General features: G+C 49.6%; 3 protein-coding genes across 3 annotated transcripts; all 3 read left to right on the forward strand.

Moving 5' to 3' along the window:
* Positions 1-159: 159 nt before the first annotated feature.
* On the forward strand, positions 160-4,267 carry QC763_208870 (uncharacterized protein). Its single transcript, XM_062909937.1, has 2 exons — positions 160-2,912; positions 2,964-4,267. Exons 1-2 carry the CDS (start codon positions 1,314-1,316, stop codon positions 3,954-3,956), a joined length of 2,592 nt encoding a protein of 863 aa, XP_062768777.1. The 5' UTR covers positions 160-1,313; the 3' UTR covers positions 3,957-4,267.
* An 8,343-nt stretch (positions 4,268-12,610) lies between these two features.
* QC763_0039400 (uncharacterized protein) lies at positions 12,611-13,088 on the forward strand (the record flags this gene model as incomplete). The annotated part of the gene is made up of 2 exons (XM_062905608.1): positions 12,611-12,861; positions 12,961-13,088. Exons 1-2 carry the CDS (start codon positions 12,804-12,806, stop codon positions 13,086-13,088), a joined length of 186 nt encoding a protein of 61 aa, XP_062768778.1. The 5' UTR covers positions 12,611-12,803.
* Positions 13,089-13,571: 483 nt separating this feature from the next.
* Positions 13,572-14,938, forward strand: QC763_208860 (uncharacterized protein; the record flags this gene model as incomplete). Its single annotated transcript, XM_062909936.1, has 2 exons — positions 13,572-13,899; positions 13,965-14,938. The coding sequence occupies 2 exons, from the start codon at positions 13,572-13,574 to the stop codon at positions 14,936-14,938; spliced, it is 1,302 nt and encodes a 433-aa protein (XP_062768779.1).
* Positions 14,939-15,105: the final 167 nt, after the last annotated feature.

Consider the following 15,105-nt stretch of genomic DNA (forward strand, 5'->3'; position numbering starts at 1 on the left):
GCTTCCAGGCCTGGTGCCAGCAAGCAGAATATCAGCACGCTTTCCTCTTAACAGCATGGGGTGGCTGGACGATGCCCAATGAAAGGGACTGAGGCTTAGGCAGTCCGACATAAATTGATCAAACATGCCCAACAAAAGTCCCAGGTTGGCTGTCCACCCAAGCATTCAGCCTCAGTGCTAGTGCATCGAGCTGAGGCTGGCTCTCTGTTGGCGCCAACTCACGCCGATATTTTCAACTTGAGCCGAATTGAGCTTTGAAGAGGCCTGCCCTTATTACTCTGTACTTCATCAAGCATTGGTATTGAGACGAGTGCGGCATTTCGGCTTCCCCGCACTTGCTGAGGTTCCAATGTGATGCCAAGCATCGCTCACGCATGAGTAGGAGCATGGAGGAGGGAAAGATGCTGTTTGAGGGAAATACGTGAGTAAATAGGCCCAAGAACATAGAAAGATCATGTGTTGAGACTGATACCACGATAGCTCGAATAATCGATAGGTGGATAACTCCGTAGATGATCATGCAATAAATTCAGATGAGCTTTTGGCAGGCAGTGGCAGGCAGTGGCAGGCAGTGACAGGCACAGAATGTCAAAAGGGCGGGGACACTTGGCCCTGGCTCTCTGCCAGGGGTGCCTGAAGGGTCCACCACATTGACGTCACCGCCAAGAGATAAGATGGGGCAGGCAGGACGATCGCTGGTCCACCTCATCCCAATACTGCAATTCAACGCGTTTGAAAACTCCATCTTCTCCTCTTCCATGCATCAGGAGAGATGAACTTTTCTTGTGAAACCGGCATCTTGCAGACGGCCAAGACACGATGGAGGGTCCACCCCAACCACAGGGAACCACGACACCCCGATCAACGGTCCCTGAGTTTCCCCCTGGGTGGCCACAGATCGCTTTATGATATTGACAGATATCGACAAGATGAGATGAATGTATCTGAAAGCCACCTGGAAGTGCTGGACCACGGCTGGTGGGGTTGAAGCCCAGTTGATGACAATCAAGGCTTGGGCTAATGGCTCTGTTGGCGTCGGTAGAACCCAAGAAAGCGTTCAGCCATGCGGCAATACGCAACCGACGGAGCCAGCACTACTACCTGGTTGGCATCGTCCCACAACTGCTGTGGGTCGCTTGTGTTGATCTGTCGGACTGTTTGAAGCCCCGAGTGGAAAACCCTTGAAGTATACAAGCCGTCTGTCCACATCCCCAGTTTTCCAGCTTTTCTCTTTGACTCGATTTCCATGGACTGGACATTAGAGCACAAAAACCGACCTTATACTTTCATTCATCCACGCTCAATGCACCATCATGCGCTCCTCGGAGGAGGGCATGCCCGAGCTGGGCTCAGAGGGACGACCGACCCTTCGTGTTCAGATGCCGTCTTACTCAGAAATGAGCTCAAACAGTGAAAAGCCCAAGGGCACTCTTGATCCCGACCATTTGGCTCCCGAAACGGCACCCCTCAGCCCTGCCGAGTCTAGAGAAGTCGCCAACAGACTTAACGACGACCTCGAGCTTCTCCGTATCGAACGTATTGTCTCTCATCAGCAACAAAACGACGCCCGTTCGAGAAACCGAAGTCACCATGAGCGTCCCGACCAGGTCGAAGATGCCTTCAACTCAGCCACGCCTGCTCCCATCACCGCCAGGACTCCGGAGAAAAAGTCGACCTGGCTTACACGACTTTGGGTTTCGTTGAAGAGATTCCCTCGCGTTCTTCGCTACGTTGTCTACGCCATCCCAGCCGGCATCCTCATTCTGATACCAGTCTTCTTGGACTTGTTTGCCTATGACGGCAATAGCGAACCAGTTGGTGGTGAGGGAGGTGTTCAGCTGCTCTGGTTTGGAATCTGGCTTGAGGTGGTCTGGTTATCGCTATGGGCTGGTCGCATTCTCACCTCCATCATGCCTGCCACCGTTGCCTTCATTGCAGATACCGTTGGATCAAGCAACCACAAGAAGTGGCGGGATATCGGACGCCAAATGGAGTTTCCGACTGCCCTTTTCGTTTGGATGCTGGCCGTCTTGGTGTCATACAAGCCTATATTGAATCACCGAGTCATTAATGATCCCGACAATGACGGCAGCATACCTTATGTCACCTGGGTCGATGTTCTTTACAAGATCATCATAGCCTTGTTTGTGCTGGCAACGCTCAATGTGGCCGAGAAGATTCTGATTCAGTGGATCGCAGCTTCGTTCCACCTGCGTACCTACTCGCACCGCATTCGGGAAAACCAAATGCAAATCGACTGCCTTATCACTCTTTACTCGTACGCCAAAACCCGGCTGGAAGAACAAGACCCGGTCTGGGATCCCAACAGTGACAGGAACAACTCTTCTGGGAGCCGAACACCGATGAAGGCCATCCATTCCAATGCCCGTCAGGCTTGGAACAAGGTGGGCAACGCCGCCAGTCGCATGGCTGGTGACTTTACCGGGCGAAAGGTTGCCAAGAACAATCACAAGAGAGTTGTGTTGGAGCTGCTCCGAGAGACAGCATCGAGTTACACACTTGCCCGCGTCTTTTACCGTACTTTTGTTCGTCCGGACCACAACACTATCACGGTAGATGATCTCCTGCCAGCATTCCCAACTCCTGAGGAGGCTGAGTTATGCTTCAACGTCTTTGACAAAGATCTCAATGGTGACATTTCGATGGAGGAGCTTGAGATGGTTTGCAACGAGATCCACCTGGAGAAGAAGGCGATTGCCGCCTCTTTGAAGGATCTGGACTCTGTCATCAAGAAGCTGGACGAAGTGTTCATGTTTCTTGTTGCAGTTATTGTCATCATTGTGTTTATCAGCATCATCTCTAACTCGGCCGCTGCAGCGCTCACCTCGACGGGTACGGTTATACTGGGTTTGTCGTGGCTTCTTCAAGCCACCGCTCAGGAATTTCTTCAGGTATGTTCAACCGCAATCGTTTAAGATACCGTGTATGCTGACGGATTCTAGTCCATCATCTTCGTCTTTGTCAAACACCCCTTCGACGTCGGTGACCGCGTCACCATCTACGGCAACACCGGCTCCATGATGCGAGGTGATGACTACTACGTCATCGAAATCTCCCTTCTCTACACCGAGTTCAAGAAAATGGAAGGTCATGTCGTGCAGGCGCCCAACTCCCTGCTCAACAACCTCTTCATCCTCAACCAGCGCCGCAGTCAAGGTCTCGCCGACCCGATCAATCTCAAACTCCGCTTCGGCACGACAGAAGCCCAAATCGAGGAGCTCAAGTCCAGAATGCTGGAATTTTGCCTCCAGAACAAGCGTGATTATGCCCCAAGGATTATCTCTGAAGTTCAGACCATTGACGAGGTTGCCTCGATCACCATGAACATCATCTTTTTCCATAAGAGCAACTATCAAAACGAGCTCCTCCGTCTCACACGCCACAACCGTTTTGCCGTCGAGCTCATGAGGCAGATGCACGACATGGGTCTGGAGACGCCTCGTCTTGTTGCGCCTGGTGGTGGGAGGGACATGCCTATGTATTGGGCTTCGATCCCACCCCCTGGGTACTCCCAGCGGGATCATGGACCTGACAACACACCTGGAACTACTGGCGAACCCGTCACGGCCGTGCCTCTTCCCAGCCCGAACGCAGCAGCAAGGAGGAGGGCCAACAGCCGTGCCGCGGTTGTGGAGGCGGGGATGGATTTTCAGGATGTGTATCACAGCCGGAAGAGGGATAATTCCGTTACGAGGCTGGCGTCGATTAGTCAGTCGCCGAGGGAGGATGAGGAGGAGGAGAATATTGGGGATGGGGCCTCTCGGGCGGGGGTGAGTATTGATCAGCATCTGGAGAAGGTTGCGAGCAGGGATAGTGCTTCGACTAGGAGAGGGAAGTTGTGGCCTATGAGGTCGGTAAGTAGGGCTGGGAGTGGGCAGCATCATTCTCGGTATCAGGGGAGTGGGGGGAGTGGTGCACCGGGAGCGATTGTTTAAGTGTAGGGAGGGTTTAATGATGGGCTTATGGGAAGGGATTTTGGCTGTTGAAGGCGGATACCCGGGAGGCAAGGCAACATTTTTTTACTTCATTTTTTTCCGCATTTGCAGACACACACACATTTTTACATACTGGGCCTGTGGCCGCATAGGTATATTTTGGGCTTTTTAAACATTTTCTAGATACCTACAACAGATTTTCCATTTTTGTCACGCATATCAAATAGGGAATGAGTTCTCAGCAACAACATTAATGCCTCTGGCCGATAAAATATTGATACAGCAAATTGCCCCTTTGTGTTTTAAAAAAAAAAAAGAAGTAACATACATAACCCTCAGGCATCGTTCATGTAGGGTTGATGATGCAAGTCTAACCCAACAACGGACCTTCAGTCTGCCACCTGAGCAGCTTCTTGTGTGACTGTCTCGCATTAATGAATCCTGAATGGGTGTAGAGATCTGTACTCTGACTGGGCAGACAGACTTTTGCTGACAAGGGCTCAGTCCCGTCGGGTAGCCAGCGCATACACGTATATTTCAGCTGAGCCTCGCCCCCTTTATATAGGCAAGGAGTTTTCTAGAAAGTATAACACTCAGCACGCCCACTCCCAGGCCTAAAACATGACAACCATTACTGAATCATTCTCAAAATGGCCAACAACCTAGATTCGAATGTCCTCGCCAACTGGTCGCTTTCCAAGATCAATTTCACTGATGATTGTAAAGGCGCAGCCAAGTTTGCCGCGCTTCTGTTGATGGAGGAGGACACAAAGACGTATATAGGGAATCTGACCAGTTTTCATACGATGCATTCTTCAACATGATGCAGACTGTTGCGCCGGACCCTTTTGTCAATATTTCCCGAGGGATGATTCTGAACTGGGGGGCTACGATGTACGAAAACACGACCTGGGATACATATAGCGTGGTAAGCCCTATCATCCGTAGGTGCCGAATGCAGTTCTGTCGGAGCCAACCGTGGCAGGGCAATCCCGATCTGGATGGCGTAGGGGTGAGTCGATGAGACTATTAAAGTTCATTACCCTATCTAAAAGTAGAAGGCTGATGATAAATGTGGCGCAGGTCTTTAGTTCATACGTCGTTCAAGTCTCACTCGCCACAATATATTCTTACTCTTGGGATTCATGCAACTATCCCAATTTTGGATCATGAAACGCAGCACCCCGAGGCTGTTTTCTTTCAATGATAGAAAGGCACAAAATGCTCTTCAGACGAGCGCATCCATGTTCTGGGACTCTACAGCACTTTTCAGCATCACCATTGCCGCCGTCTCCGCTCTTGTCACCACAAGTACCTCGATATCCATCTACAACGCGCTCTTTGTAAGGACGTCAGTCAACCTGACATGTTCAGTTCTTGCCCTTGTCTGGCCGTTGTCCTACCGCATATTCCGGTATGTACAGATTCGACGGATACTGTTTGTGTTGCTGTGTGTGGTTTTCGTACCCGTCATTCTTCACCATGACACCCGTGACGGTTTGACCACCCCTTTTGAACATCATTGCTTCGGTCCATTACCTGATGATATGGAAGTTTTACTATAAGGATGGCCACTCGTGGCTTGGTGTCGAAGGATCTTTTGTTCAAATTCCACTGGTGGTGTTTGCTGAGTTGGTCGCTGGACTGAGGGCTGCTGCGAAGGGCAGTTTTCAGCACTTGCCGAAGTCGAAACACGAACCTTAATGACATCAGTACTCGGAAGAAGGTTGTCCGGGTTGATTACAACTGGTAGCATAAACAAGGTTGGTAAAGGTTTGCAGATGATTGATAATCCAAGGGGAAGATTTGCATTGAGATTTATCTGGTACCTTTGGTTTTTTGTGACGATGCGGATCAACTTGGCCAACTACATTATTCTGAGAAACGTGGTATCGGATATGGCTGGAGAAACATTACAGGAGAATGCATGGGGTTCCGGCCAAGTGATGGCGCTATCGACTTGGCTTCCAACGGTGATTGATTTGCTTTGGTGTTTAGAGGTAAGCCTACATCATACATCTTATGCATATATACACCTATTCTGAGCACATCATCAGGGGAAACCTCAAAGCCCTTGCTTACCGGCTGCCCCTTGGAGTGAATGTTCAGACCGCTGGAGAGGATGTGGAATTCTATATGATGGGCGTTCATTCTGTTGTCGACAGTATGCGACCTTAGAGTTGCAAGCCTCGAATCAGAAGATGGATTCTGACCAGAGCTTCATATCGAAGAAGAAAATAATGATATTCTATGTATATACATAGAAAACGTTACAAACAAGCAAAAGAAACCAACATATATCAACTTGAGGCCTGTGGGCTCAGGACGGAAGCCCTAAGAGCAACCTGACCCGCCTGACCGACAGGGAGCAACTTCATTTCTCACAGGTCAGATTCACACTGCAAGATTCCACACAATCATCAGGCGCTGCTGTTGCTATCCGAATCCAGCGAGCCTTGCCTTCTCTCACACTGTTAGCCCAAGCACAGTACGCCACGAGACCCTGCATGAAACTACAGCGAGTTGCGGGAGGTTCACAGACTGATAGGCAGATTGATTGCTTGGCTCTCTAACCACCGGACAACCTTGGCCACATACACTCACTTTCCTGTTCAGCTAGTCCTCATCTGGAGGCTGACAAGTGCCAGCAGGTATATAAAACCTGGCGCCCCGCCATCGGTGTCGGGTGTTTGATCTTTGGCAAAGAAAACTGCCAACAGACGCGTCATGGCTGCCGACTTGAGCATGACCGTCCTTGCCAACTGGACGCTTGCCAATATTAACTTCTGCCGACTGTGAAACTGCGTCTAAGTTCGCCTCTAAGTACATAGAATACTGGAATGTCATTGTGAAGACGGATAAGTATGGATTGATGCTGAACTGGACCAGCATCAATTCACAGTTTACGGCGACCGACGAGTTTCCCTACGGAGCTTTCATTAATACTGTGCGCTCTGTGGCGCCCGATCCATTCTTGAAGTTGGCTGTCGAGACGGTCACCGACTGGGCGGATAGCTTGAACATCACCAGTTTTGAGACGCTTCAAGCATTGCAAGATATCACCAAATGTTGCCGGAATGAATTCTGTTACAGTCTATCATGGGAGGGAAATCCCGACCTGGCTGGAATAGGGGCATGTGGTACTTTTGCTTCATCCCATCATGAATTTAAGAGACTGTTGAGACATTGAAGAGGAACTGGCGTAGGTTCTGACCTCTTACGTCATTCGAGTGCTCCTCGCTATAATCATTTGTGTTGGACTTTTCTGGATGAGGCTTTCTTCTGACTCTGGTATGCTTTCTTTTGACTCTGGTATGCTTTCTTTTGACTCTGGTATGCTTTCTTTTGACCCTGGCTCTCAATACTCCCAATACAAAACAACACAAGACAGCCAAGAAGGTCGTCATCACTTCGGGAGAAGATCTTCAAGGGTCTCCTCACAAGCATTGGGCTGTACTGGGACGCTGCATTCCTGTTCAGCTTCACCATTGTCATCCCGGCCATGATCTCAGACTTTAACCAGCCCTCTGCCTACAACCGACGCATTGCACAGACGTCTATGGGCTTGACATTTTCAACTGTCACCATCACCTGGCCGCTATGCCGCCTTGTCTGCCGACACGCAAAAGTTCGAGGTTGGTTGCTGTTTGTCTTGGCTACAATGGAACTTTCAGTCACTATAATTTTGATGGCTCGGGATCGAGCGGGCACACGGCGCTCGCCCTTTGGAACGATCTGTCTTGGATTGGATAATGAGTGGGTTGAGAAGGACGAGCGTCGCTTGGGACTGACTTTGTTTGCTATTATTATTCCCCTGAGATATATCCTGGTGCCGCAGCTCTACCCGCTTGTACTCAGATACACCCTTGGATTGGATCTTTGGAGCGCTTTGGGACTCATCTGGGACTCAAAGCTTGTTCTGGGAGGGTGGTACATCTTTTTCTTTTTGTCACTGTTTTTCAATCTCATAGATTATGTTGACTCTCGCAATAGAGTTTCTAACAGGGCTGGAGAGGCTTTTTTGGAGAACGAATGGGGGTTCGGGCAGGTTATGGCGTTATCAACTTGGATTCCAACAATTTTGGATTTCGTTCAGACTTTCGAGGGTGAGTACCTACCATCTATACAGATATGTGCATGGAAATTATGCTAACGTATCCTCGCTAGAAGACTTCAAAGCCTTAAAATATCGCCTCCCTGGTGAAGTACAAATTCGACTTACTGAAGAGGATGAAGATGACGCGGGGGCTACAGGAGGAGATGGCTCGCAGAATGGGACCGAATTCAGGGTGATTACACACGCGGAAGGTCTCGGCTACAGAAGATGTAATACCACTTGATGGGTGTCTCCTGTGGAAAGGCTTCAACATCTTCAAGACAAATGTAAGATCAATTGGCTGTGTGTTAATCCCCTAAAAATAGCTGTTTTCGGCATCGTCTATTTACTTGCCAATTCTAGTTCTTGGCCTGCCTTTTCAGATGTGGCTGTGTGCTGGGAGTTGCATGGTGATCAGCGGTGAGTGACAGGCAGGTGAATCTGTTTCATATAAGGGACTCGGTTTTTGTTAAGCCTGCCAGCATGCAAACATGTTTGATAGCCAAGCATTGAAAGAGGCACAGCCTCTACAGTCATTGGATAAACATGCCCTCTTGGATTGTAGGTAACTGATCTGGCACACAACTGGTTGCTCCTGTTTTGTTGCCTGCGTAACGAAAATAAAAGATATGTAGACCCATGTCATCGTCACTCGTTGACCAAAAGCGATACTGAAAAAAAATGTTTGATTATTTGAACCCCGCCATTCTTACCAACTGGACGCTCGCCGATATCGACTTCACCGCCGACTGCGAGAGCGCGGCCAAATTTGCGGCGCTATTTATCATCAAATGGGATTACTCTGGATCAAAGTACGAGAGAGATGATTGGAATGGGAGCAGCTCCCTATTCACGAAGCACGACGAGTTTCCATACGGGGCGCTTATCAACGCCGCACATACTGTCGCCCCAACCCCGTTTCTTAATCTCTCTCGGGGCACAATCGTCAACTGGGCAGATGGCCTGAACAGCAGTAGTCGCGAAACCTACAAAGCCATGTACCTGATATTAGATCATTGTCAGACGACTTTCTGTCGTAACTTGTCCTGGAAGGGTAATCCCGATTTGGCCGGAATAGGGGTAAGTGGTCTCTACCTGACAGAAAGCAGATTTGCAATGACCTAAAGGCTGGCAACAGGTTCTTACTTCATACATTATCCAAGTATCGCTTGCAACAGTATTTGTTGTGACACTGGCGCCCTTACAACTATCAAAGTACTGGGCGAAGAGGAACCATAGCAATCCGACACCACTCTCGCCGACTTCCGGCAAGACACGCAATGCTCTCCAGACAAGCGCAGGTCTTTTTTGGGATTCTTCATCGCTTTTAAGTCTTGCTATCATCAGCTCGACCCTCGTCACAGAGTACACAAAGTCCTCGGCGTACGACGGGCGCTTTGCAGAGATATCTGCAGGCTTGACATGTTCAGTCGTCGCCCTCACCTGGCCGCTGCATTACCCCAACTGTCGCCACTTGAATGCACGGTGGATACTCTTAGCTATCGTGGCTACAGGGCAGATTGCCATCGTTTTGGGCACTGTCATCAGGCGCGCGCTTGGTCTCGGCGACACGCTTTTTGAGACAGTTTGCTTTATTCAGCTGACTTTGCTCGATCCTGGGGATCCGAACACCCAATTTTTTGCCGCATACAATTTATTCCGCGTTCTTATCTGGGCGGTTATTTTACATGAGGCTTTGTACAGGCTTGCACGCAGCTGGTCCCAGCGGCTATCTGCCTTTAGCCAGGAAACGAGTCATGTGTCGACATCAGGATTCGGGGATCTTTTCATAGGGGTTTTTGCAGGACTGATCAACAGTTATAATACAGTCAGGACGAAGCTGGCGGCTCGCCTTCCTACAAGGTACAAGTTCTGGCTGATGCTTGCTTGGTACGCCTGTTTCTTTGTCAAGATGTGGGTCATGGTTGGGGACTACATCATTATGCGCGGGACGATCTCTGAAATAGCTGGGTCGTCTCTTCTGGAGCAGGAATGGAGCTTCGGGCAGGTTATGGCACTGGCAACTTGGATTCCTACATTTCTGGATTTCACCCTGATATTCAAAGGTAATATTCCACCAAGAGACATGTTTTTTTTTTTTTTTTTTTGCATGAAAGCTTGGACTAACTGGGTGGCTTGGACTGGTAGGGAACCTCAGGGCTCTAGTGTACCGACTCCCACTTGGAGTAAGTATTCAAGTTTGATGGCCAGAAGGATCACACCGGGTCAACCGTGGCATTGCTGGAGACAAATTTGGACAAAAACGGGGCTCCCTGGAAAAGAAGAAGCTCGGTATGATTTCTGGTGAAAAGGGCGGGGCTCGCAACGGTGAGCGGTGCCAAATATCTACGCTTTGTTACAAAACACGGGCCTGGAAAAAGTACTGGTACCTGTTAGGACACGACCAAAATACTGAAATTGTCATTTCTCCCTGCCAACTTCCGAGGCTATCATCTATCTCTAAGCCCAGAGTCGAGTCTTCACGTTGGAAAATCTACCATCGTGAAAAAGTATTAGGAACTAGTACCCGCTTGAGCTTCGATGAACTGACAGCAGAGAGCTTGAAACATACCCGATAGCAGCAGGACGTGACGGCTCCCTGAAGGGACGGACAGACGTAGCCACACAGATAAAGTTGTCTGGTGCCTATGGCGGGATGATCTTGCCCCTCTGGCCAGATATCTTGGTAGAACCTTCGTCGGTGCTTTTGACTACCTCTATTAGGAAAGGCCTGACTCTGAGGTGAACACTGCTCTCGATTGTGACCCTAGACAGTTGGCGATTGCAAGTCAGAAGTCCGACTGCAAGCGACCTTATGTGTTTGAAGAGACCCACTGGTTTTATTCAGGTTTGGCGTCTACATGGGTGATATGGTTGACCATCCTCTCGACCACGCGGTGAAAGCAAAGGAATGCTTGATGGATATTGTCATCAAACCTCTTGCAAGCTTGTTCCACGGTCATGGCAGGAGTGTATGACAATGCAATGTCCCGAGGTCCGCTAGCAATGCAAAATGGTGCATCACAAATGAAGTCTCGTACCCGGAAGCGGCAAGTTAAAGTGGTGAATAACCTGGTTTTGGTTCGACCCGAGGAATGTCCATGTAAACTTCGAGGCAAAGATCTGTCAAATCTGGGTCTTGTTTTCCGTAGTAAGCAGCGATGGCCGTGAAGTGCTCAATGTCTATCATGCATGCAAGCACAAAGTCTTTGAGATAGAACTCCTTGACCTCCAGTCTGTCGTGCAGCATCTGCCGCTTCATTAGGGAGATACTATCCGTGGTGATTTCGGGCAGTTCGCCATTCTGTATCATTCGTTTGACGCTTGGGAAACGCTGGTGGAACTCCTTGAGGAAGCTCGCTGAATGATGGTCTTTCCAGGACTTGAAGTTGGGGCTCAGAAATTTCCCGGTGGAGGTGTCATGCCGGTATCCATCGTCATACATGAGGCAATAGGATGCAGGGACGCCAACACTGGTGAGCACCGCAATACCGCTGTCGTCTAACATTGGGTCCATACTGTCGCAATTGAGACCTTCTACCGTCGCAAACACTGTTAGTTAAGACTTGTTTGATGGGAATATTAAGGGAAAAGGGAAAAGGCTCACCAATGAACTGGTAACTTGTACCAGGTTTGTTTGATAGTTGGATTGGTGTCAAGTTAGACTTTCGGGATTCCAAAAGAAAAGAAAACAAACAGGGTCAGTTTAAATATCTCTGCAAAACCATGATGAATTAAACCTTAATTCTTGAAGAGAAAAGTCTTCATGGCACCCACCTGGGGTTGGGCGCCGTCACTTTTCAAACCATCCTGCTGCTGCAAGCTCACAAGCGCCACTGGAAAACCTAAATGTGACTTCAAAGATATCAACTGCATACCGGCCGTGATCGGCGTGGCCACTTGAAACTAAACTCAATGTTTCCTTGAGAGCTCTTATGTACCTCGGAAAATACACAGATAGGAAAAGCTTGATCGAATGTGCTGATTCTAAGTGGATAATACTTTTGGGGACTCTATAGAGTTCTCGTATTCTTCTTTGGGGCAGATTTTCATAATGAACCGCCAATGAACGAGAAGTTTATAGGCGGGGTTTTCAATAATTGTCCTAATTATCCTGATTTCTAAAATACACTTACAGTCAATACTCTCCAAGTCCTAACATTCCACCAGCTTTCTTTCAAGTCCATCAATGCTGGCGTCAAGAATATCCCCATTTTAGCCACCGACAGCTCTGCGCTTCTCCTTAGATCTACGGGACTGGATTCTGTGAGCTGTGATCTGACTCCTGCGAGCTGAGACCTCACTACTGCGAGCTGGGCCGTGACTGTGAACCAGAGCTCGTTTCCGGATAGGATAGTCTTCATGTCAAAAAGCGATGGTTGTCAGTGATATTTTGATTCCTTTTGCATCTTCACACCGATACACGTGAGTAAAGGTAGATAGACTTACCTCCAAGGTTCAAATTGGTCACGTGCGCCGCCAGACACGAGGACACATAAAAGTTTATCAGTGTACCCTTATCTACCATCTGACAAAGTGATATCAAGATATTTGCTCAGGATACCTGACGAATTCCCAAACCATGACAGCAATGACTGAGGTTACATGCTCTAGCTTGGCCCACAATGACACATGAGCCTGCAAACACAATCAACCTGGACAGCCCGATCCGATCTATTACCCGCCTGATGTTCCCTTCGAATTATGGCTCCTTCTTCAGACTTTAGAATCTCATTGGCAGCCAAGATCTGATGATTCTCACGGCCCGAAGCGTGCCTGGTGGAAAGCCGACACCGACACGCCATCCGGGTAAGAGGCGTCTAATTCCCTTCCATTCATTCCATTCCCCACATTCAACATGATATATGTCGTTTTCTGTTTGGACTGACTGACCCAAGATCATGTGAGTCTGGGGTGGGTCAGCTACCACCGACCTGCGTTGGCACCATGACACGTTGGGCACCAAGCATGCAAACCCGAGCCGAAGCAGGTCTAGGAGCATGCAAAGGTTTTATGAGGCGGCCCCGATAGGTTGAAAGTCAGATCTGAGCTTTCTTGTCATTTGGTATGAGCCAGAGCGATCATGATTGTTGGGTGACAGCAGCCGGTCTGGTGCCGACTGTCGAGTGGTGTGTAATGGCCCCGCTTGCAACGACAGCGCTCATATGGGGAGGGGCCTCTCTTCCGGCAGCCCATATAGTTGAAGTAAACAGCATTGCCACTCCGCTCGTTGGATCTTCGGATGAGGTTGGCCGCTTCGCGCTACCCGCTAGACCGCCGTTGTTCCCCTGTGCGGCTCTTTCTGTCAGTCCACTGGTACTTAATAGGTTGACCCACAGCTATGCAGGTGTCTCTGACTTCCCTTCATTCACCTTCCCATACTCTGGGAGTCAGAACCTCCTTGTAATCAAAGTAAAGCGTAAGCAACTTGTTCATACCATGGTGTAACCCTTCTCTGATGTCCTTCAACGAACATAGGTAGCCATTACCAATGACACGGGCTGCTCACTGAACCGATAATGGCTTCCAAACCAAGAGAATACAACATCCCAGCACACCCCAATCGGGATTTCTGGTCATCACTATGGCCGACATCCTCCTCTCCTCCCGCGAAAGCCACGACAGTCGAGCCAACGCCGACCTATAGCGTCCCCAAGGGTTCTCGTCGTGCAAAGACGCCCGTCATATCCGAAGAGCCATCGAAATCAAAAAAATCAAAACCTACAAGGACAAAGTCAAAGTCAAAGTCAAAGAAAAGCTCAACATCAAAGGGTCCAGGGTCATGGTCGGAATGGTACCTCAGCGAGGACAACGAGTACTTTTGGCGTGCGAGAAAACTTCCAAATGGTATGTCCGCATATCACCCCCCTTTTCCCGTCCTAATCCACTGACATCAAAACCCTCACGTCCAGATCAATGGGACTACGAAAAACAACCCAAACCAGAACCACCTCAACCCGAGTTCCAACCCCTCCCACATCCTCACCTGGTGCCAATAACCCAGCAAACTCAATCAAAAATATCACCAGAACCCGAAATCAAACCACTCCCTCACCCTCACCTAGAAACAATATCCCAACAAACCCAACCCACCACCATCACCCCCCAACCAGACCCCCAACCCCTCCCACACCCCCACATGCAACCAATATCCCAACCCAGCTCCCCCAAGATAACAATAGAAGACGCAACCCCCTTATCCACTTCTTCCTCTTCATCCCCCTCCCCATCGCGAACCCCCTCTCCCCAATCCAACACCCACCTCAAACCCCCCCCCTCCCCCGCCCTCAAATCCCACCGCTCCGGCCGATCAGCCCTCACAAACCCCAAATCCTCCTATCCCACCATCATCACAAAGTCCACAGGCCGCCCAACAGAAGCAATCACCACTTCCAACCCCAGCCCTCGAACCTCCGGCCTCGCCCTCACAAGAATAGAATCCATCTCCCCCATCCGGAAACCTTCCCCTTTATCCAAACCCCCCAGGACAGCCTCCCAGCAACAACCAGCACCCAAACCCCCAAAAGTCGTCAACCCCCCTGCTAAAAAATCTTCGTCGCCAAAAAGGCCGATCGGGCCGGTAATGTGGCTTTTTACCGAGGGTAGGTCAAGAAAGGGGAAGTCATTAGCCTCGCCGCCGCCACCCGCGGGAGGGGGGAAGGAAGGAGGGGATGGGGGGGTGGTCATCACCAAGAACAAGGGCACTGGCGTCTCGAATAGTGAGCTGGCAAAAAAGAAGAAGATGCTGGATAGGAAGATTAGAGAGGGGAAGGTGGTGGATACAAAGGTTGATAGTAAAAAGAGGATAAGGGCTTGGTTGGGCGGGGTGGAGGGGGAGGAGGAGCTGATTCCTTTGGATGGGGAGGGGTTTCCTGTTTATCGGTAGGGAAATGGGGAGGGTGGGTTGTCTCGGGGAAAGGTGGAAAGTGGTGCTGGATAGGTACCAGGTGTCGTTCGCTCAAAAGGGTCCAAGTGGTTTCTTTTGTCTGTTTTGATGGTGGATAGCGCTGACCTGATCAGAGAAACAGGTTCAGCGGGTGGTTTTGAATGTTG

The sequence above is a fragment of the Podospora pseudopauciseta genome (assembly GCF_035222475.1).
Source record: "Podospora pseudopauciseta strain CBS 411.78 chromosome 2 map unlocalized CBS411.78m_2, whole genome shotgun sequence".
In the NCBI taxonomy this organism is placed as follows: Eukaryota; Fungi; Ascomycota; class Sordariomycetes; order Sordariales; family Podosporaceae; genus Podospora; species Podospora pseudopauciseta.

Excerpts from the sequence above, each read along its gene's own strand:
- QC763_208870 (XM_062909937.1), top strand. The coding sequence starts at position 1,314 with ATGCGCTCCTCGGAGGAGGGCATGCCCGAGCTGGGCTCAGAGGGACGA. Across the intron at positions 2,913-2,963 it reads CCGCTCAGGAATTTCTTCAG|TCCATCATCTTCGTCTTTGT; the intron begins GTATGTTCAACC and ends GACGGATTCTAG.